The sequence below is a fragment of the Phaethon aethereus genome, assembly GCF_964289735.1.
Source record: "Phaethon aethereus genome assembly, chromosome: 3".
NCBI lineage: Eukaryota > Metazoa > Chordata > Aves > Phaethontiformes > Phaethontidae > Phaethon > Phaethon aethereus.
Window position 1 is genome coordinate 96,136,669 of NC_138576.1, and position 23,857 is coordinate 96,160,525.

At 34.8% G+C, this 23,857-nt stretch overlaps 1 protein-coding gene across 1 annotated transcript in view; it reads left to right on the forward strand.

The window, feature by feature from the left end:
* Positions 1–23,857, forward strand: part of DNAH8 (dynein axonemal heavy chain 8) — a gene marked incomplete at its 3' end in the record, with an annotated part of 134,656 nt that overhangs the window by 76,154 nt on the left and 34,645 nt on the right. Inside the window, exons 52-68 of the mRNA XM_081998590.1 lie at positions 1,201–1,323; positions 2,965–3,178; positions 3,719–3,828; positions 4,384–4,547; positions 5,438–5,630; positions 6,044–6,166; positions 7,821–7,951; positions 8,279–8,432; positions 9,744–9,908; positions 10,492–10,718; positions 11,107–11,225; positions 15,083–15,186; positions 17,081–17,257; positions 18,590–18,757; positions 19,958–20,170; positions 21,498–21,635; positions 21,966–22,093. Coding sequence (XP_081854716.1) covers positions 1,201–1,323; positions 2,965–3,178; positions 3,719–3,828; positions 4,384–4,547; positions 5,438–5,630; positions 6,044–6,166; positions 7,821–7,951; positions 8,279–8,432; positions 9,744–9,908; positions 10,492–10,718; positions 11,107–11,225; positions 15,083–15,186; positions 17,081–17,257; positions 18,590–18,757; positions 19,958–20,170; positions 21,498–21,635; positions 21,966–22,093 — 2,651 coding nt within the window. The remainder of the gene's footprint in view (positions 1–1,200; positions 1,324–2,964; positions 3,179–3,718; positions 3,829–4,383; positions 4,548–5,437; positions 5,631–6,043; positions 6,167–7,820; positions 7,952–8,278; positions 8,433–9,743; positions 9,909–10,491; positions 10,719–11,106; positions 11,226–15,082; positions 15,187–17,080; positions 17,258–18,589; positions 18,758–19,957; positions 20,171–21,497; positions 21,636–21,965; positions 22,094–23,857) is intronic.

Here is a 23,857-nt window from a genome sequence, read left to right on the forward strand (position 1 = left end):
AAACACTGGACAAAACTTGTGTCTGTTTTCTGTTTCAAAAATGCTACTAATACTTCTGTCTTTGACAGCACATGCCACATGACATATAGGATTACATTTATAATTGTAAAACTAAAAAATTATTTGTCTAAAGAAAACATTTGCTACCATTTTGTAATGTCTTTTTTCTGCTGTTGTTTATGTTCCAAGTACCTTTAGAAAGACTGTAGAGTTGTAGAACTTTGAAGATATGTTTCAATTACATATCAATGTCTTTTTAGTCTATTGTATCCTGCTTTTATTTAGTTCAAAACACAATCTTAAAAGATTACTGCCACCAAAATGTTAAAATACCATGTAACTTAGCTTACAAGACACCTGGGAAATCATTGTAAAAGCAACCTAAGTTGCCTCTATATTGCCTGCAGTGGTACTGGAAATAAAAAACAATTGAGCTTAGCTAGGGGAAATTCAAAGCAGTCATAATTTTCAGACAGTGTATGACAAACTCTGAAATCAGATTCCGTTCGTCTCCAGAGCTACCCTTTGGAAAGGAGATTCTTAAATCCCTTTCTAAATAAGTCAAATATTTATAAAAATACTTATAAAAAGTATGCTGGAGATAATGAAACTACTATTTCTGCTTGTTGATAGTCTAGGTTGCTCATAATTAATAGAATTTTGATTAATCCTTTCATTTCTCAAATTGTGTGTGTTATCTTCCTATCTCTATCCTATCTTCACTATCTCTTACTGATTTGTGAAGCGAGAGAAAAAAAAATATGCAACAGAATTCACAACTTCTGATCTGTTAATTTTCTTTTCTCTTAGCAGTTTCTCTTGCATTAATCTTGACACATTTGAAGACTGAAATACAATTCAAAAGAATTTTGTTTGTTGACTTCATGATAATAATTGTCTTCAATGCTGATAATGAAATAATAATAATTTCCAAGTTTGAAAACTTTTTAAAAACTTCTCTGGTAGCCAGAGATGGGTTGCAGGACATAGACCTAAGGCTGGGGAATTATGTAGGAATCAGTGTAATGAACAGGAGAATAGGGTTCCTTAATGATGAATCTGAGATGAAACTACTAACAAAAAGAGGAAATCATTGGCTAAGTACTGTAGCAGAAAGCAATAAGTAACACATTTTTTTTAACAATACATTTCAAATATTGTTGCTTTAGATGCAAAACAAGAACTTTCTTTAATTTTTAGAGAATACTAGAGAGTTATGTGGACAAACGCATTGGAAGTACTTATGGACCTCCTGGAGGCAGAAAAATGACTGTTTTTATTGATGATATCAATATGCCATTTATCAATGAATGGGGAGATCAGGTAAACTGTTTTTTAACAAACAGGACATACTCAAATTGTTGCATTTTTATATACATGGGAATCAGTGGGCTTCCTCAATATTTTAATTAGCTGTTAATTATTGCAAGTGCTTTCTAATCATGGTGCACTGATGAAGAAAAAAGAGAGAAAATTAGATTTACTGATGAGACATGTCATATCTTAAATTACCTCCACTTCCTCATATTTTTGTAAGACTAAATAAAAAGTATCACTGTACTAAAGTACCATATTATTAAGTTCAAAATTGACAATAATTTGAGAGCAAAAAAAGTAAAACAAACTTTCTGCAAAACGAAAGTGTGATACCTTGGAAAACTATTAAAAGCTGTGTCCAAATTCAAAGGTAACACATTGGCTTGCAAACTGGATTAAAGATTTTTGGCTTTTGATGAGCCCATCTACCACTTGGGTGTGTAACATTCATATGCCTATACAAACTCAAAATCAAGCAAGTGTCTCTCAGTTCCTTCCCATAGTAGGTTTGAAGTATTTCCAGCCCAGGATGTTAGGTCTTCTGGAATATCTATTCTAACATAAAGACCAAGTATTCTTATCATTACTTTTTTAATTTGCTGAGTAAATAACAAATTAGAAACCTGGGGCCTCTCTGTACTTTTGAATGCTCAGGCTCTCTGGCTTCTGTGAGGGTTTGGGTTAAGGCTGCTCCTAGCATTGAGCTGGTTTGTTAACAGCGTGGGTAGTAGGTCTGGTCCTGAGAGTGGGCTTGGGCACGTATTTAAGTGGCAGTATGGATATAAGTGAGTCTGTGTAAACTGAATAGTTACTCCTCTTCACTTCAGGCAGCTGTTTTTGTCAAAATGTGGGTTTTGTTTCTTTTAAAAACCTGAAACTAGTGTTGAATAACCCGCAACACTGGCCTGTTTGACTGTAGGTGGTTGTGTTTGAGGAAAAGCCCTCACAGTCCCAGTCAGTGTTCAATAATAGGAAGGATCTCCATTATGAAAGGACCTCCTCTAGGTCTTCCATTATGTCCATAAGACATTGATGAAATATTTTTAATGGAATGCTTTTTTCTCATTGGTGCCCTGCTGCGTATCATGTGGCTTTGTTAGGGCATGTTGAGCACATAAGGCTTGCTGAACATCGTTGGAGCAGTTGCTATGGGGGCAAACTCTGATGCCTTCTGATCCCTGCTGGTGCTGTAGAGTGGAATGTGGAGTGAATAACCTTTTCAGAATAAAGAGCTTCCTGTTTCAAAAAATAATTAGTTGGTTTGCTTCAAAGGAAGCCAAAGGGAGAACTGAAAAGCATAGTTTGGACATCTGGAGCTGAATGTCCGGCAGCAAAATATGGAACAAAACACATTCTTTTCCCATTCATTGCCTTAAATTTATTTAGTCAAAAGGAACACAAACATATTTTGTTGGTATTATATGATAGTACAGTTCTGAAAGCATTTTCCTGCTGTTTAAGATCACATAAACGAGGATCTCCCATATAAATAGGGAAGACAGATAGTTTAATCTGAGTTTAGATGCAAGTGAAAACCTCTCTCTAGGGATTAGTGGTAGAGTTACAAGAAGAAATTAAATTATCAGGGTATATTTTCTTTTTTTCTTGTCTGAATTTCTAATTTGTACAAGTTACATAAACTTACAGGTAACAAATGAAATTGTTCGTCAAATGATGGAAATGAAAGGAATGTACAGCTTGGATAAGCCTGGAGACTTCACTACAATTGTAGATGTACAATTAATAGCAGCAATGATACATCCCGGAGGAGGCCGTAATGATATTCCCCAGCGTTTAAAAAGACAGTTTTGTGTGTTCAATTGTACATTGCCATCCAATGCATCCGTAGACAAAATTTTTGGTACTTCTTTCTCTTGTTTTAGTATAAATTTTTTTTCATAATTGACTTAAAATTTCTAAAAGTATGTTCACTTTCTCACTTTCATTATGCAAATACAGAGTACTTCCAGTGAAACAACTGAAGCTGTATTACAGCAAAAATAGTACTGTGGAATAGAAATTAACCCATTTAAATGCTTGTCTTTCTAATTTGGGATAAGCAAAATAATAATAAAGTAATGGCATTTCCTGGAAGAATATGAGCACTCCTATTACTATGTAGGTTACCATTCCATCTCTGCACCGTCTGAAATGCCCTCTGTTGATAAAGTTCTCAATTCTGTTAACTTTGTTGATGCAGTATATTGTTAAAACCCAGCAGTTACTGCCAGTTGTACAGTTGTACACTGGTTCAGAAAAGCCATGGATGAGAGAAAAAATTATTTAATCTGTAATTTGAAAGTAAATTAATGTTTTCAGTAAGTACTTATATGTCTTGCTCACAACCTACCTTATATCCTACAACTTGAGATTAATTATATATTGCATTTTATCTTTCCAGGTATTATTGGCTGTGGATACTTTCATTCATGTAGAAAATTCAACCCTGAAGTATGTGATATGGTGAAAAAATTGGTCCCAGCAGGCAGAATATTGTGGCAATGGACAAAGGTATAAATTGCAGGGAAAGCTTTATCACAATCAGTCTGAACAGAGTGCCTAGGAGTGTAATTTAAGCACATATTATTTACAAACATATCTATAATGAGAAAAAAACAGCAGAAAGAAGGGCTAAAAGTTTTGGAGATAATATCTGGAAAAAAATCCAATTTCATTATACAAGACAGATGAATGAAATATCAGTCCATTCACTCATATACTTTTATTCATGTTACCCAAAGCCTTAATCACTATAGCTAAGGAACAGGAAGTTAAATTCTTTATTAATTATATTTTTTCATTTATTAAACCCAGAGCAACATATGAAATAATTACATGTTACAAGAGTTGGGGCTTTACATTTAGTGCAAGATCTTGCTTCCAAACAAATGAGATATTTTTGATGACTTCTTAGAAGGAGTTTGCCCACAGTATTATGTATGAAAATTAGTAGGTTTGTTATTCTTCTATTTTATATTTGTTATTAATTATAAATTTATAATTTATATTATTATTGATTCCTTCTAAATGTAACTGATTTTTAATATTAACAATATTTTTCTTTAGGCAAAGATGCTGCCTACACCATCAAAATTCCACTATATTTTCAACCTTCGAGACCTTTCTAGAATTTGGCAAGGAATGTTAACTATAAAAGCCGAAGAATGCAACAGCAGCACTGTCCTTCTTACACTTTTTAAGCATGAATGTACCAGAGTAATTGCTGACAGGTATAATAACTACAGCATTTTACATTTTGTAGGTGTCATGGTTTAACCTCAGCTGGCAACTAAGCACCATGCAGCTGCTTGCTTACTCCACCCTGATGGAATGGGTAAGAGAATCAGGGAAACCTCAGGGTTGAGGTGGTGCTTGCCTTTTATATTTACCAGTTACTACTGAGTATAATTCTTGATTGCTTCTCAGATAATCACAGCCACAGGTAATCACAGTAGTCAAAGATCTTAATCTGTATTAAAGCCATTTTGAACCTATCAATCAAAACAGAAACATTGTTTAAACAATAAAATGTAGTCACTAATATTGGTGTTTGCAGACTTTATATCTGCATTACTCCTCGCCCCCACCCTCCCTCCCCCCCAGCGTATATCCCCCTCTGTTAATTGTGGATTTTGGTGTAAGAAGGATTAGGAATCAAGTCAGCTTGTAATGATATACACTATCTTTCACTATTCCTTATCTCATTGCAGTTTCATAGGTAGTAATATAATAACATAAATTATGCTATTCTGCTGCAGGTTGAAAGATGATAAGGGTCACTTAGCTATGGTTATTTGGGAAATCTCTCAACTTTTTTCATCCTTTTTCACCTGATAAATTAAATGGTCTGTCATTACCTAGTTCTACGTGCAAGTTGGAAAGTCAAGTTGTTTCTGTGTTTTCGTTTCGTGTAATTGACTATTACACTTAAGAGTATGGAAGCATTTCATTTCTGTGAATATTGCTTAATCTATTTTTGTGACTATTGTGTAATATGTGTTGCCTAATATGTATTTTTCTTTGAAATGTTACAAGTTTCTTTTAGTACTTAATTAACTGTTTTTCTCCCTATATAACTAGAAATAATTTTAAAAAAATTGTACTAATCTGTGATTTTTAGATTTATTACTCCTGAAGATACAGCCTGGTTTGATAAAACTATTACTAAAGCAATTGAGGAATATGTGGATACAGGCTTAACAGAAGTTCTCCAAGCTGAACCATATTTCGTAGATTTTTTACGGGAGGTGCCTGAACCAACTGGTGATGAACCAGAAGATTTTGTGTTTGAACCACCAAAAGTTTATGAGGAGGTATTTCATTTGACACCTAAAATTCTAGTCATTGAAGTTTTCTTTTAATTATTAAGTATGTTACCTTGCTGAGCTCATATAATACAAAAAATTCTGTTGAATACCTACCATGTTTTTTAAAGATATATCTAGATTTTTCTGGTGTGTATGCAATAAATCATTTTAATGATGTTAAAGTTAATAATGCCATATAAATGTAGTTTATTCATTCTTGTTCTCCTTGCTCCTTTTCTTTCCACACCATTAGCAGAAAATTTCTGCTTAAACACAACGATCACTACAGTGAATTAAGAAGATAATCTCATTACACGTGGCCAATACATGAACTCAAGTTTGTGCAAAAATGTCAGTGCAGTTTTAAATTCTAAAGGGCCATGCTAGTATTGTTACTGATTTTTTTTTTTTTCTCCCAGATTCCAAGCTTTGAATTTCTTTGTGAAAAATTGCAAATGTATCAGAGACAATACAATGAATGTATTAGAGGATCATTTCTTGATTTGGTGTTTTTTAAGGATGCAATGACACATCTTATTAAGGTTTGGAGTTTGTTACTTTTTTATTAGTTTAACTGTTGCAACAGTATTCCTGATTTAGGCAAGCTATGCTTAGAGAGCACATTCTCAAAAGCTACTTTCATCCCCAAACTTGCTTGCCATCTTTGCCTAGTCATTTTCAAGGACTAGGAAAGAGCTACAGTTATTTTACCTGTTTGCCTGTTTTGTAATAAATACCGTATTTTGTGTATTTGTTTAAGCTTCTGTGTATTCAGAGGTATGAAGACTTTCCTCGATAGGACAGGTGAGGTCATAGAGAGGCACATTTATATTTTCTATATTGAGATATATATAATGATTTTTAATCATTAAGAATTCAGAGAACACTTCAAAGGTATCTGTACCTGACAAGTGACGAAAACACTTGGCAATACTTTCTACCTGTCAAAACTACACATGAAGTAGAATCTGATTGGATGAGAGGTATGAAAAGAAATATAAATCAGGGCTTCAGTGGAATTGATGTGTTGGGTAGAGGAAAGTCTCAGTTTACAATCAGTTGAACCCTTATTCAGAAAGTAAAATATAAGGAAAGAATTAATCTGAAGTCAGAATCCAATTCACAAGGGGAAAAAAAAGACTAAGCATGAGATTTGTTTGAAGTACTGTGCCTCAGGTTTAAAAAGTTGTGCTAGTTGTGTTAGCCACAGTGAAACCAAAACAGTTTGGTTCTTCTCTAGTTGACCTCAAGTAAATTGAATTATTTTGTTTGCTTTGCATTTAAGCAGAAGAAAATAATTTTATTTTTAAATATAGTTCATGTGATGCTAGGTGAATTTCAGAAGACCTTGAAAGTCTCTGATACTCCATTTCCATTGTTAAATTTTAACCAGAATACCTAGGAGATGCAGTTAGGTAGCAGAAAGGAGCCCTGCTGTCACTATGGTGACAATAAATTTAGTCACCCTCACATTTCACATTTAGACTTCTATTTTAATATAGTTATCTGGATAGGCTCAGAGGGAACTGCACAAAAAAACCAAAATTTATTTGAAGGAAAAAATGAGTAGAATTTGAAGGCTTGATATAGATGCCAATCTTTTGCATTTTGTACATAATGTACATGATGAGCAAAGCAAACTGTAGCATCTTAAAAGTAATAGTGCACTAACATATAATAAAAACAAGGAAGGATATGATGTTTATACAGGAGATGTGTAAAAAAGAAATAACATAGTAAATTTGTAATCCAGCTTTTGTATCTGTGAAACTTTTTAAGAAAACTATCTCACAGGAAACACTGAAGGTAGACAAAACAGAAGATAACACTAAATCATAGTTTAAATGTGTCCAAGGCTTTCAGACCCTTAAAATTAGCAATGATGTAGTATGTTTATTCTTCTAGCAAAAGCTTTTTTATTGATATTTTTAAACACATTCAGGATGATACCTTCAGCATAAAAAAAAAATTCAAAATGTCTCCCTTTATGAATTTAAACTAATAGTAATCATGCAATATTCTTACATGCAGCTTTTTCAAGTGTTCTTTTGAGAGTAAAAATTTTCTGCAAGTATCCTTTTAATAGTCTTTACATTGTGCTCTAGTAAAGTGTAGAGCATAACAGATTTTTAATTTTGCTAATCACCATTTTCATTTAAATTTAAATGAGCATTTCTTGCATTTTTTCCTGTGTAGATTTCCCGGATAATTAGGACAGCATATGGAAACGCTTTACTTGTTGGAGTTGGTGGTTCTGGAAAACAAAGTCTTTCAAGGTTGGCTTCCTTTATTGCTGGCTATAAAATATTTCAGATCACTTTAACCAGGTAAGAAATGCAAGAAATATATAAATCAAATTTTTTCTATTCCTTTCTCTTTACACAGTTATAACCTTAAGATTTTAACAGCCTTTTTTTTTATTATTCATTTTGTCACCATTTAAAAATGTGGAAAACAATAAATTCTCATCTTGCATGTGTACAACATTGGATGAAGTTTGAGCTGAAAAAGCGAGATGTGTTAGCTATTCCTGAGCCAAAATATGTGTGTTTACAAAGGATGTTTTCACAATCATTTATAAAACACTATAATCTGAAAATACCAGTATTATGAGTTGTCTTGAATTAACAGGTAATGTTTCTTATTCCTCCTAGATCCTATAATGTAAGCAATCTGTCAGATGATTTAAAACTGTTGTATAGAACAGCTGGAGTAGAAGGACAAGGCATCACTTTTATTTTCACTGATAATGAAATAAAAGAGGAGTCGTTTTTGGAATATGTTAATAATCTTCTGTCTTCAGGAGAGGTAAGAGTCTCAACATGACAGGTAATATACTTTAGAAGCAGGAAACTGAAGAATTTGTTCCCACTAGTTTATTTCTATTTAGTTTGGTAATGAATTGTAAAATCAATAATAATAAACTCTAAAATATCTCGACTTTTAAAATAGGAGTGCTCTTAGTATGGAATTCCTTTATCTCAATGTAAGCCAGGAAACACACCTGAGGGATGGGATGCCATCCAGAGGGATCTGAACAAGTTTGAGAAGTGGGCCTGTGTGGGCCTCATGAGGTTCAATAAGGCCAAGTGCAGGGTCCTGCACATTGGTTGGGGCAACCCCTGGACTGGGGGATGAAGGGATCGAGAGCAGCCCTACCGAGAAGGACTTGAGGATACTGGTGGATGAAAAGCTGGACATGAGCTGGCAGTGTGCACTCACAGGCCAGAAGGCCAACCATATCCTGGGCTGCATCCAAAGCAGCGTGGCCAGCAGGTCAAGGGAGGGGATTCTGCCCCTCTACTCCGCTCTGGTGAAACCCCAGCTGGAGTCCTGCATCCAGCTCTGGAGCTCTCAGCACAGGAAAGACATGGACCTGTTTGAGTGGGTACAGAGGAGGGCACAAAAAGGATCAGATGGAAGGAACACCTCTCCTATGAGGACCGGCTGAGAGAGTTGGCGTTTTTCAGCCTGGAGAAGAGAAGGCTCCAGGGAGACCTTATTGTAGCCTTCCAGTACTTAAAGGGGGCTTATAAGAAAGACGGGGACAGACTTTTTAGCAAGGCCTGTTGTGATAGGACAAGGGGAAATGGTTTTAAACTGAAAGAGGGTAGATTTAGACTAGATACAAGGAAGAAATGTTTCACGCTGCAGGTAGTGAAACACTGGCACAGGTTTCCCAGGTAGCTGGTAGATACTCCATCCCTGGAAACATTCAAGGTCAGGTTGAATGGGGCTCTGAGCAACCTGAGCTGGTTGAATATGTCCCTGCTCATTGCAGGGGGTTGGATTAGATGGCTTTTAAAGGTCCCTTCCAACCCAAACTATTTTATAATTCTATGATTCTAAAAGATAAGGAGCTGTGATGGGTATTTCAGTAGCCTTTATTAAATGAGTATTTACTGGCCAGTCAAGATCTGTACTCTTCCTGAGTTAGACTTCCTGGTTTTTAATGGAGTTACAGGAAGTCTTAATCAGAGACAAATCTGGTTTTTAAACTGTCTAAACTGTATATATGCAGAGAGAGATATACAGATGTAAACAGGAAAATATTTATAAACGCTATAATAATTACATCCATGCAAATTATTTCTTTATAAATTTTAATTTTATAAAAAGATTTCTAATTTATTTGCTCGGGATGAATTGGATGATATCACCCAAGGATTAATACCTGTGATGAAAAAAGAGATGCCTCGGTGTCCTCCTACCTTTGATAATCTTTATGAATATTTTTTAACTCGGGCAAAGAAGAACTTGCATGTTATCCTCTGCTTTTCCCCAGTAAGTTTTTTCTTCATATCTGTCTTCCTTACTTCTATTAGCAAACTCTCCTATAAGATGTAATGGGTTTATTTAAGCTTTATATTTTTAAGGAGATTTAAAGATGCGTAAAAACATTACTGAAGACTGTCTACAACTGCTGAGACAATAAAAGTATTAGTATAGTTGTCAGAACTTAAAACCAAAATACTTAAACATTAAATTATTCCTTACATGTTAAAGTAATTTTTCTTCTGTCCTCCTGGCATGTTCTTTCCTAATACAAATCAGTGAATGTATCTTTGTGAAATTCTTGCTTGTTACTTGAAAACAAGAATTCAATGGAAATTAAAGTAAGTTAATTGAAGTCTTAAAATATTAAGAAACATTTATATTTTTCATGAACTTCTTTCTTCAAATTTAATAAAATATTGAACGTTGGAAATTCAGCAAAATATGTGTATAAAAGAAAAAACTGTGCAGGGTGTTCTAAGCAGAAAATTAGCAAGAAAAAAATAGACTATTTAGTTGTTTATATGAATTAAACATTTTGATCAACCTATTTAATTATCATAGCTTAAATTAACAGCGTTACTCTCTTTAGGTTGGTGAGAAGTTCCGTACATGTTCTTTGAAATTTCCTGGTCTCATATCAGGATGCACCATGGATTGGTTCAGTCGATGGCCCAAGGAAGCTCTTGTAGCTGTAGCCAGTTATTTTCTTTCAGAATTTAATATGGTCTGCTCTGCATCAGTTAAAACACAAGTAGTGGAAACCATGGGTCTCATTCATGATATAGTTTCAGAAAGCTGTGAGAATTATTTCCAAAGGTAATATTTCATACAAATGCAATAATTAATCCCAAAAGTGTTGCTACTGTTAGTGTTTTTTGAACTTATTTTGTTATACAAAACAATAAGTGTCTTTTAAGGCTAACACAAAAACAAATCTGCTATATCAATATATGTAAAGGCCATGAAAATTACTATTATGTTGCTAATTCATTATCTTCATTCCCACTATTCAACAATCTTTAACATTGCCTATGTGAATAAAAACAATGTAATTCTAAATAAGGGTTTGCATTATGAAGAAACTTGATTTTGACTGAATTAAAGACTTGATTTATATAATATTCTCTTTCACTGAAAATAATCAAATAGCTGTACACATCAAAAATATGTACTAAGTTGGTGTTGCCAATATACTATGTTTTAGGTATCGAAGAAGAACTTATGTAACACCTAAATCCTATCTCTCTTTCATAAATGGCTACAAAGAAGTTTATACTGAAAAGTTAGAGAGTATTAATGAACAAGCTGAACGTATGCAAATTGGTAAGCAAAATAGGGATAAACTTATATTTCTATGTATGGTCTCAAATGAGCTGTGTTTTTAATACAAGACTACTTAGTCTGTGAACATTTAAAATCAGTTCTGCTGGGTCATAGTTCAAAACTGGTAGCATATGAGGACCAGTTTCAAGCACTCCAGCTATCACCAATTCACAATGATTCTCTTACAAAAATGTCTCAAATAAACTGCCAGCTTAATCATTCATCTCAGCATTGTATTAAACTTAAATATTTCCAATTTGGTATTTGTAATAGAAAATAGAACCTGAAGATGGCCAGAGAGCACATCTGATTTACTAGTGTAGAGAAAGGTAGCTCTAACTGCAGTTACTATTTTACTTCTGGACTTATATATGGAAGTTCTCACTATACAATCTGAGTGCTTCACGGTTGATTTGTTTCAGATTTCTGATATAGAACCAGTAGCTGTTACTTGTGGTCATTTTATAACTAAGGATCTGAAATAGAAAAGTGTTTTTGAAATGTTCTTCTAATTTTGGATATCTGTTTGAAATGACCTAATTTTTGGCATTAGATTTGTACTTAATTTCAGAATATATTTCTAGTTTTCTCTGGTTTCCATCTAGACATGCTTTGGTAAATCTACAGGAGCAACTGAAGAGCTTAGAAAACTTGGTCTTTATGGGAAAAGATACTGTATATCAATCTAACAGAATTGAGAATTCTACATGATAAGATTTTTCATACAAACGTAAAAGGATGTAGCATTTAGACAATAACTACGCAATGGGTACACTTCACATGAAGAAAAGAATAAAATAAGAACATGTAGATATTTATTTTATTCACAGAATTGTTTGCTGAATTAGAGTGGAATGTAGAGGAGTAAGTGGTCCTCAATATTTTCACATTATGCAAATTTCCCTGTATGGATATGTTGCCAGTTCTAGATATCAGAACTTATCATTAGTCCTGCTTGAGATGAGGAATAAAGTCTGAGAGCCTTGAAGATTTCTGAGGGTGGGGTTTTTTTTATTCTTTCTCCAGTTCTTCTATTTTCAAAAATAATTTAAAAGAAGTATCCTAAGTAGCTTCAGCACTGTCAAGAAAATTTCACGTGTGGATTTTCCTAGCCTCTCACATGATGTTATCGATAATTCCTTATGTGGTCTTCAAAACATATATGTACATACACATCTTCTACTGCAGCATCTTTATGTCATTGATGCTCAGAAAATCATGTCTGTCAGCTTCACTTGCATAGAAAAGATGTATTACAAAACAACAAAAATACTGTGTGCTCCACTGTTTCCTGCATCCTAAGGAACTTTCTCAAAAAGTTTGTTAAGAATTATGTAGCTACTTTCTCATGCATCCACCCTTTAATCCTTAGTCTTTCATCAGTTAATGTCAAAAAGATTTAGAAGGTTAAAAACATTAGCCCTGAAAGTTGTTTCAGTTTGTTAGGAGATTATCCTGATATAAGTGAGCGAGGAGTGAGTGAGTGGCTGTGTGGTGCTTAGTTGCCGGCTGGGGCTAAACCACGACAGGGATTTAAAATTTATTTTATTAAACTCATCTGAGATAATGTCTCTATTTTCATCTCCTTGTTGAAATATTTTTCCTGTATGTAATGATGTCAATATCATTACAAAAATGAAAAAAACATCATTATCAAAAATTATGCCAATTCAAGATGCTTGTAAAGCAGCCAAATTGTAAAAAATACCTTCATCAATACTATTTCTGGAAAAGTGCCTGGCTCAAGCACACTGGAAGTGTACTTGTCAGCACTGTAGTATCTATACAAGCAACGTATTTTGAAAGATAGAAGTAATCTCTTCTCTGCTTTGTCACTTTGGGTGAAAAATCATGTAAGACAGGTGAGGTAAAAAACTGAGATCCAATGAGAATTGTAGTTATTTCTGAATTCTGAGCATCTTGTGTCTTCTCTCAGAATCCATCTGGGGAATCCTTGGTAAAGCATCACATGTGTAGATAATGTCTTTTCATATAGAACTGTGGTTCTACAAGACCTCCATTTACCTTTGACAAAGTGGGCATGTCATCCAACTTGTTGCTAGTTCTCCTGCTAATTAGAATGACAGAAACTACATCCTTGAGGTGCTAAGAGTACTGTGACTTAATATCTTAATAAAGATTGTTATAATTTTTCTGTATTTGCTACTTTTCTGCAGTCATCATTCAGACAATTTACAAAATGCATTAACAAGAGATAAAGATTACTTTGATTCTCTCTATAGGTTCAAAATACATGCTGGCTTTTTAACTTGCTTTAGATAAGTTGTAGCTGATCTCAGTAAGGTTCTTACATGGAGTTCTACATATCCCTCAGAAAAATATTCTGTTCCTAATGCCTAAATCAGGCATTCATTTATGACTACAAGTACTGAAAAAAAAAATATCTGCTGGCATGGTACTGTTGTAATATTTGTTGTGATTGGAAGTATGCAGGGGACCTGAAGAAGCTATAAAGGTTTCTTGTTTATAACAGAAATTCTTCAATTCTTCTTGTTCCGCTTATTCCCATTCTTTGTCCATCTTTCTTTCTTCTCACTCTAGGATTACCGCAGGGAAAGCTAATGCAGCAAAAAGTATCACTTCCACTTTTATAGCTTCTCCTTCAGAACTGTTTTTATAGTGAAGTGAGGTGACAAGCCTTTTGGAAATCGCTGTCAGAGGAGTGGGAGGTGGGGATAGAATGTTAATCTGTATGTACGTCTATCCCTCAGAGTATTTTAGAAAGTGGCGTATGTCACTTCTAACATTCAAAACATTCAATTCAAACACTCTAAAACATCTCTCTTGTCTCCCAGTCAACGTCTTTCAGTGACTATACCTTTGAACTTTATTGCTGAAGTGGCAATAACCTGTCTTTTGGTGAGCAATAATAAAGAGTCTCTAGAATGGCAGTAGCCTGATCGTGCGGCAGCTGTGTCAGAAGAGCAAGAATGTGCTAGGAGAGAATGTTTGTCTGTGAAATGTGATAACAGAAAAGTAGAGAGACGTCACAGAGAAGCATCGCACATCAGATCTGACTCTAGCCCTTAGGGAGAGAGGGAGATACATGGAATGCTTCCAGGCAAGTTTTAAGATTCTAAGATTCAGTAATGAAGAAGAGAGGAGAGGCTGGGGAGACTTCAGCGTGCAATGTGGAGCTCAAGAATAGCCAAAAATCTGTGCTCAAATCTATGAGCAAGAGAGGAAGAGAAGAAAAGAATATGTGAATGCATGGGAAGGACTGAATATATAGTAATTATAGAGGGAGCAAACTCATCTCTTTCTGGGCAACTGTTAGTGTAAGGCTGAATGACCTCTATGGATGGTTGCTTCAGCACATTTAAGAGCTATGATGGGACTGGTGCTAAGCCAGGTGGGAACAGATGCTTTTATGTGCTTTTCTGTGCTCTCTGTCACCAAGGACAAGGGAAGGTAAACTCAATGCGCAGGAGCTGGAGGTCGTAATCTTGCTGTGACCTTTGTGTCCACTTTTGATGACTCCACTTCTTCCCACTTCTTTCTAGAAAGAACTCACTGTTGAAGGCAGTTATGGATCCTAATATTTATGCCATTTCCTCATGCAATGATACAAATGCCATATCAGTCTGATTTTCTGATTGTCCTATGACTGACACAATATATGCTTGACATACCTCCTCTTTTTTGGTGTGTGGGTTGTTTTTTGTTTTGTTTTGTTTTTTAAGAAGTCTATATAATGAGCATAAGGATATATTTTATTGCAGGTAATATCCAAGCTATACACTTTTAGGTACTGTTTGCAGATAGAGCTAGATTGTATTATCCAACTAGGAAAAAAAGAGTTTTCATTTTTCTGAATGTTATCTTTTACTTAATAGGTCTATCTAAGCTGATGGAGGCTAGTGAGTCTGTCGCTAAACTCTCTGAGGAGTTGGCCATTAAGGAGAAGGAACTGGCTTTGGCATCTATTAAGGCAGATAAAGTAAGTACTTAAGTGTTAAATAGCCAAATGCAGCAGATAGTACCAGGATATATAGTGGGGGAAAGTGCTATTGCAGAATTTCTCATAATTTGTACAAGCCAGAAAATGTGCATTGTGCTCTAAAATGAGGTTTCACTCCTCTCTCTGTAGCATGTTGATTCAGCATTTGCTTCTGAAAGTGAGGCACTTTAAGACTGCAGCAAAGGCTAAGTGCCTTCGATGTTCTCCTCCCATTTCTTGCCCACTCTTAATAAGCACCAGGTTTCATTTTTTGTTTTATGGTTTTCTGTGTGCTTGATTGATGTTTATTGAATTTGGGGTTAGATTTTCACTTGTTTGCAGATAAGAAGTTAACAGATGATTATGGGACTTTTATTATGTCAAAATTGCTTGGAAAAAAGTTCATCACAGTTCAGTTTCATATTTTGTGTTTTACATTAACAAGGTGTCCGTGTATTCATGAGATTGGTGGTCTGGTAGAAATCTAGTTTCCAAAATTACTCTCTGGAAAGGCATGTTAGTGAATGTATTAATACAGGCATTCTATTTTCTGAATGATACCATAATGCTATGATGGTGGATATTTAATATACACTGGAGAGCAAACTTTTAGCCAGTGGTGGCTAAGGGACTGCTTGCATTCTTCAAGGCCTTTATCTCATAAGAGGGAAAATTATTATGGAAAGGGATGAAATTACACTTCTCACATTTCAGCAGTATGACAGATATGCCAGTAGAGTTCACTTTGTTTAATATTTATATTTGATATACATTTTGAAATAGCTCTCTGGAAATCATTCACATAGCCTCTTGGCTGTCAACTTTTTCAATAGGGCACTACTTATGAATTATCAGAAGTAGAAGACATATGGACAAATAACAATTTTCCTGTCTTTTGATATGTACAGACAGATATCGTTCTGTTAGTTTATGGACCATCCCTCTAAAATGGCTGTTGAGTTCATTTACTCCGTGACTTTGGGCTCCATCTGTCATAACAGTCTTTCAGGGCAGGAGAGATGGTGTATAGTGTTGGATTGTTGCATGCTGAAGCCAGTCCTGGTTCTAGCATGTTTTATTTAAACTACTTGTAATATTGTTCATATTCTATAGATTTCTTTCTTTTCCTTAGTACTGAGCCCTATAGAAACCAGAATTGTATTTAAAAAATATAAAAATAAAAAATTGACAGATTTGGGGATTTTATCTGTCAATTTTTCCTCAGATATTTGAGAGCATTATTTATGTCCTTATAAAAGCATACAAAGTGCTAGCCTTGACCATATAGCTGATACTGGTCAAAAAACATTCTGATACCAACTGTATGTCACACATGCACAAGACAATTAAAAATATATGTACTGAAGAGCCAGACATAAATAAATAACTTCATTCCGTGAATTCACATTGGGCTGTTCTTTGAATAGACTAATTAAAAGTGAGTCTTTTTAGACTAAAGGAGTAGAAGAGAGGCTGACCATTGGGGCAGATGGTTTGCCATCTTCCATTAGTTTATTAGCTATACTATTTTTATTTGCAGAATTATAGTGAAAAAAACAAATACTTATTGTATTGAAAAATTATAGGTTCAAATGGATAAAAATCCATCATAGGATAAAAAATGGGCTTTAAAAACCACTGGGAAGGTTTTCTAGCCATTATAAAAATAATTCATTTTTTCTTATCCAACTCCTCATACAATATTTCTTTGGGGGGATTCTGCAAATTGTATTAATTTTTATTCCATAATTATATAATGCCATATAGAGTTAGGGATAGCTTTATATTTTTCTGTATAATAGCCTTTACATATCTGTTTTCTCCCATGTCTGATAACTTAATCACTTGTTCCACCATTTTAGTTTATACATTTTGTGTTTATTGTCAATTCCAGGTACTAGCAGAAGTCACAGAAAGTGCTGAAGCTGCAGCTAAAGTAAAAAATGAAGTTCAAGGTGTGAAAGATAAAGCACAAAAAATTGTAGATGAAATCGATTTAGAAAAAGTGAAAGCAGAGAGTAAACTGGAGGCAGCTAAACCAGCATTAGAAGAAGCAGAAGCTGCACTGAATGTGAATAAAGTTCTTGAATTTTGATTAGTTTAGTACTATTTGAATCGCTGGTGAAAGAAAAGCTAGAGCCACCAATGTGCAGTTGTCTCTTGGTTTTGACTGCTGTCACCAGCTTTTCACAGTTGGTGGTCATGTCTGAATATTTATGGAGCTCACATTTTGCTTTACTTGATACTTGATACACCTAATGCTTGATCGTTATGGAGATGTAAATCTTTCAAAAAGTTACAGAAGTTACAGATGCCTTTAGAATATGTTATTCTGAATTCAAGAGAATACTTCTTGTGCTAAAAGTGTTTTTTCTTCATATTTAACTAGTTGTATCTTTCTTTTAAGAGCAATGCAAGATTGTCTCCTCCTTCACCAAAAAAACTATTACTTTGGAGAGAAAGAGGAAACAAAGGGGATTCAGGCCCTCCAGATATTTGGAGGCATTACTGCACTACATAACTTCATTATTCTGCTCTGACCAATTAAAAAGTAAAGAACTCTGGAATCAGAAATCAATGATATATTATATTTTTAAGGCCTTCTGTTCCAGTTACCAGAATTTATGTGACAAAAATATTGAGTGGAAAAAGCCAGAAAAGGAGCATTGTTTGCTCTTACACTGACATTTAGATAATGAGATCTATGAAACTTCCAAAAATGGTCACAAAATTCACTTATAAAATGTGTGGATTCATACATGATCCTGTGGTTTCTATAATATGTCTATAACTACTACTTCTAGACAGGTAGTGGCATGCATGTATTTTGTAGACACAGATTAATGTTAGTTTTGAAGTTTGCAATCATTTATTATTTTTGTATTAGTTATTGAACTAAGCAAAGTGTCAGTGATGCTACTAGAAAATGAAGTAAACAAACAGTATCTCATACCTATAATAACTTAAAAACCAACAAAAATAACCAAATCCATCTCAGAATAAATGATGACACTTAACCCTTAAATATCCAAACTACTATTTTACCAAGGAAACTGCTTTTAAGTAAGTCCTATGCAATTTTACAATATACTTCTCTTCAGTCACTTAGACTGACATGTTAAATTAATACTGTGGTTCCATGCATTTAAATTTGATTTTTGACTGATGTCTTTAGCATTGGGAAAATATTCTTGTCTAATACAAATTCATTACAATTATTAAAGTTTCATGAAACTATGAAATTTATTAAAGTAAGCCCAGTTACTTTTTTTTAAATGTACTTAGTATAAACTGGCCTCAGAGAAAAGTATGACAAACAAACAAACATTAAAATCAAGATATTGGATGGGAAAATAGAATAATGGTGTTGATGCAGGATTCTGTTACATTTTTCTTCAAACAGACCATCAAACCAGTGGATATTGCTACTGTTAGAAAACTTGCAAAACCTCCTCACCTAATTATGAGGGTCATGGACTGTTGTCTGCTACTCTTCCAAAAGCAATTAGATCCAGTTACCATGGATCCAGAAAAGCCTTGCTGCAAGCCGTCGTGGGGAGAATCGTTAAAAGTAAGTAGAGTTTTCCAACAGTGTTTCTTAAACATCAGAAATAGCAACTTGCATATCAGAGAATTTATGATGCTGTTTACTCAAAATAGGACAGAATTTTTTAAAAATGCAAACATATGGTTTTAAGATAGGCATAGCATATAAGTAGAGTTTACTTGGTAGCAAGTAGTAAGTGAATTGCTTAGCGCCTTTTGCAGTAGGAGCTTTACATTTTCCTTGTCCTGTTCCTAGCATGTGACCCGGTAGCAAATAAATAAATCATACCAATCATGTTAACCATACGTGATATAAGGGTGTTCTGGAAAGCACCTCTTTCTCTTTGGAAACTTGTGGGTTCACATTTAAACAGTCTTTTCTGATTCTCCCAGGCTTCTTGATTGAAAGATTATTTGAATGACTAAGAGATAGTAGGTTTTCCCATTCTGCATTTCAATATTCCTGGCCCAAATTCCTTGGACAGACAGACGTCTCTTCCTTCTGGACTTTGATCTTCTCTCAGGATACTCTTTTATTTCTGTGCCTTCTCCTGCCATTCATTAAATTCTGTTCTACCTCTTTTAGTGTATTAATTTGCCAGTATTATTGCCTCAGGTTTTTTTGGCATACAAATGAAGAAAAAATATGTATTTTTGGATATGAAAAGAGCTCTTGCTTTTTACTTAAGCTTTTCCAGGAATTAAGAAATCATCAAAACTTTATTTTCCACTGACATAATGAAGTGGGGCAAGCAGTTATTCCATGAGATGCTCTTAACATGTTAAACATTTGTTAGAAGAAGGTTAAACCCAATGATTTCCCTTTCTGGAAGAATTTAGATCACATTTCACAAATGCATAAGCAGGTTTTTTTAGCATTTTTTAGATAAGTTACAAATGTATCTCTGAGGCTTTATCTTGGTTCAATTTTTTTAATGAAATGCTGCTTCTTAAATAATTTTAAATGGCAACACAGGAATATAGAAAATGGAAGATACATCAGTAACTTTCAAGCCTAGTTATGGGAGTGTAACCGCTTAAACTTTAAAATAATTGAAGGCATGTGGGACGAATTACAGCTGAGTAGCACACATAGTATTAACTGTATGAATACCCTCTTTTTACAGAAGAATTTTAGGAACATTGTTTTTAACATACCTATGGACAGGCTTTTGAATGTAAAATGTGTAAATAGCTTATAAATATTCTGTGTTGTTTTTTGCAGCTTATGAGTGGTCCATTCTTGCAGAGTCTACAGCAGTTTCCTAAGGATTCAATCAATGAAGAGACGGTAGAATTACTCCAGCCTTACTTTAACATGGAAGACTATACACTGGAGTATGGTACAAAGGTGTGTGGTAATGTGGCAGGACTCCTCTCTTGGACACAAGCCATGGCAATATTTTATGGTGTTAACAGAGAAGTCTTACCTCTTAAGGTAATACATCATCTCTTGCTTTGTCTTTGCTTTTCATGTAATTTAATTTCATTTACTTTAGTAGGATTTAAAAAATATATTTAGGTAACTTTATTCAGACATGATTGCTTGTAGACTTTAGTGGCTAAGGATGATAATAGCAAAAAAAAAAGCCTATATCCTCCTCTTGATTCTAGACAGAACACAGAACAGAAAATCAGCCTAGATTAAATTTATGTGCTCTAGTTTACTGTGTACAGTGAAAGCTGTTTTCAGTCTTTGTTTTTAATATGTTATAATTACTTTATAATTGTTTTCAAAAAGTTGTACCAGGAGAGGATCTTCATTCCTTCTCTAAAGAGTCCTGCAAAAAGAGATTTGCAGCTATTTTGACTTCTTTGCTTTCACACGATAACTTAGAGGGAGTGAAGGACTGATATCTTGCCCAAATATTGGCGTTCTGAAGAGATTCAGAGCTTGCCTCAGTAAAGGAGTTACGTTGCAATAGTGGTAACTGGGTGGGTTTTTTGATGTTTTTGAACATTTGAATAAAAAATTTATCAGAAGTAAAGACCATGTAGAAACTCTAATGCAGTGATTGTTGCTTTTTGGATTCTAAAACAAGTATTTAATCCATACATGTAGCACAGTTTACCTGTTGTGTCGTCCCCCGTCCTCCACCCCCCAACAAAAGAGGGGGGAAAATAAAAGTAAAAGGGAAAGCATCTGAATGGTGATTCCAAATATTTTCCACATTTTTGTCACTGGTAGAAGTATTATTTACAAAAGCAACAGTAATGCAGGTGGATGATTAAAAAAAATTATTTAATGTATTTCTTGTGTTCAGCATAAATATGTTTAGGAGCAATGGGAACATTCACTGGTTTTCTAGTGGGTAAAAGATATATTGTTAGCTGATAAAAGATCGATCTCCTGTTGTGATTGTTGATCGCTACAGATTGTACAAATAAAAAAGAAATAATAAAGCATATAATCAAGCAAGAAGATTGAGTGATTGTTATTCTGGGCTAATCAATAGGTACAGATCAGAAACCTTACTTCCCTAATGAGCTTTTTTAAATGTAAATTTTTTTGAAAGAAATAAATTTGACAATGTATAGTAGGAACCTTGAGTACTACATTATTATTAAACAAAAAAAAAATCATATCTGCAGTATCTGTGTGACATCATTTTCAGAGTAGATATATTAGTATTTCTATAAATATTAATATAAACATTATTTTGATGTATTATTGTCTTATTACCAACTAAGTAAGCTTTAAAAAATTCATCAAAGTATATTCAAATCTTGTAAAATTATTGTTTTAATATTTCTTCTCTTTGCAGGCTAACTTGGCAAAACAGGAAGGCCACCTGAAAATAGCTAATGCAGAATTAGCAAAGGCTCAGGAGGCATTAGACAAAAAGCAAGCTGAACTGGATAAAGTGCAGGCAAAGTTTGATGCAGCAATGAAGGAGAAAATGGTGAGATAAAAGTATTTTAGTATTATGAAAAATGCTTGCAATACTGTTATGTAATCAGGAATTGATACAAACATGCATACAGGGCCTACTACCTTGAATCACATGGATGTGGTTCAGGTATAAAAATAAGATATTTAAATCTATGTTCTCTCCTATTTCCTTCTTTCTGTGAATAGAAACACATTAGACAATAGATGCACTTAGAGTTCTCAAGAATGAATTTTAAATAAATAAAAGTCATAATAAATGTAAGAGGATGAAAACATATATAACTCTTTAGATTTTTGCATGCTATTATTAAATTAAGTAGGACATATTTTTTAATTTTAGGACTTACTGAATGATGCAGAAACATGCAGAAGAAAGATGCAAGCAGCCTCTGCACTTATAGATGGACTGAGTGGAGAGAAAGTTAGGTGGACTCAGCAAAGTAAAGAATTTAAATCTCAGATTAACAGGTATCAAATTCATCAGAGGGAAAAAACCCAACAAAATACATGTAAAAACTGAAGAGCTAGTAAGCAATTTATTAGTTTTAATAATTGTATTTCATTTTCCTCCTAGAAGTCTTAATCTAGTTACACAATGGTTTCAGCCAGGATAGAGCTGGTTTTCTTCACAGAAGCTAGCGTGAGGATATGTCTTGGATTTGGGATGAGAAAACGTTGATAATGTGCTGATGTTTTGAGTTGTTGCTAAGTAGTCAAGGACAGCCCAGCTGCTCGTGCTGGCCTGCTAGCAAGAAGGCTGGGGGTGCATGGGAAGCTGGGAGGGGACACAGCCAGGACAGCTGACCCAGGCTGGCCAAAGAGATATTCCCTACTATACAATGTCATGCCCAGTACATAAACTGGAGTTAGCTGTGGGGGTGGAAATCACTGCTCGGGGATGGGCGATCGATCACTGGGTGGTGAGCAATTGCTGCTTTGGGCATCGCTTGTTCTTGTACATTACTTTGTTCAGTAGTATTATTGTTGTTATCGTTGTTTCCTTCTCTCTTGCTGTCCTGTTAAACTGTTTTTTATCTCAACTCACGAATTTTTTCCCAATTCTCTTCCCTGTCCCACTGGGGTGTGGTGCTTAGTTGCTGGCTGGGGCTAAACCACAACAATTAAGTGAACTATCCTGAAATGAAAATGAAGCTGGTGAGGGGGCTGGAGCACAAGTCTTATCAGGAGCGGCTGAGGGAACTGGAGTTGTTCAGTCAGGAGAAGAGGAGGTTGAGGGGAGACCTCATTGTTCTCAACAACTACCTGAAAGGGGGTTGTGGTGACATGGGTGTTGGTCTCTTCTCCCAAGTAACTAGCGATAGAACAAGGGAAAACTGCCTCAAGTTGCACCAGAGGAGGTTTAGACTGGATATTAGGAAAAAATTTTTTACTGAGAGGGTGGTCAAACATTGTAACAGGCTGCCCAGGGAGGTGGTGGAGTCACCATCACTGGAAGTGTTCAAAAAACATGTGGATGTGGCACTTCAGGACATGGTTTAGGGGACTTGGTGGCGCTGGATTAATGGTTGGACTTGATGATCTTGAAGGTCTTTTCCAACCTTAATGATTCTGTGATTCTATGAAATTTGTTTTTTTCTTCTGTAAGTGAATACCTGAGTGCTTGTATTTCAGTTCAGAACAATACCTCTGATTTTGGAATTTATTTACAAAGTGATAATTTCTAGTGCAGTTATGTGCCTATATTACAGCTGCCTCTCCTGTCCCCCTAACACTGCACCTCATTCCAATATTTCCAACAGGTGGGAGGTAGGGATGATCTAAGGCGGTCACTGAGAAGGAAGATGGGAGGATTCCTAGACTAATACTGGATAGGAAAAGAAGCATCCCTTCTGATATTAGTTATGGCATATTTGAATAGAAGAAGGAGGCCTAGAGACCAGACAGTAACCCTTGTCCTATAGTATGTGTGTTGAAACACATGGGGGACAGCAGGCCTTATTCTGAGAAACTTGGAAACTTGGGAATCCCCATTCTGTTGCTGTCCATATGACAAAATGCTGAGCAGCCTAGGAGCCAGAGATTATAGCTGTCTAGAAAACAGGAAACCTACCAAAATAGTTGCTAAAGGTAAAGAGCCTGATAGTTTAGGCTCAGCTTCTGTGGAATGTTTCTGTTTCCATAAATTTCCTATGGGGAAATTAGGCATTTCTGGTGAGGTCTGCTCATTCCAAGGGAATTAAGTTTGTATCTTTTGATAAATATCGTATTGCA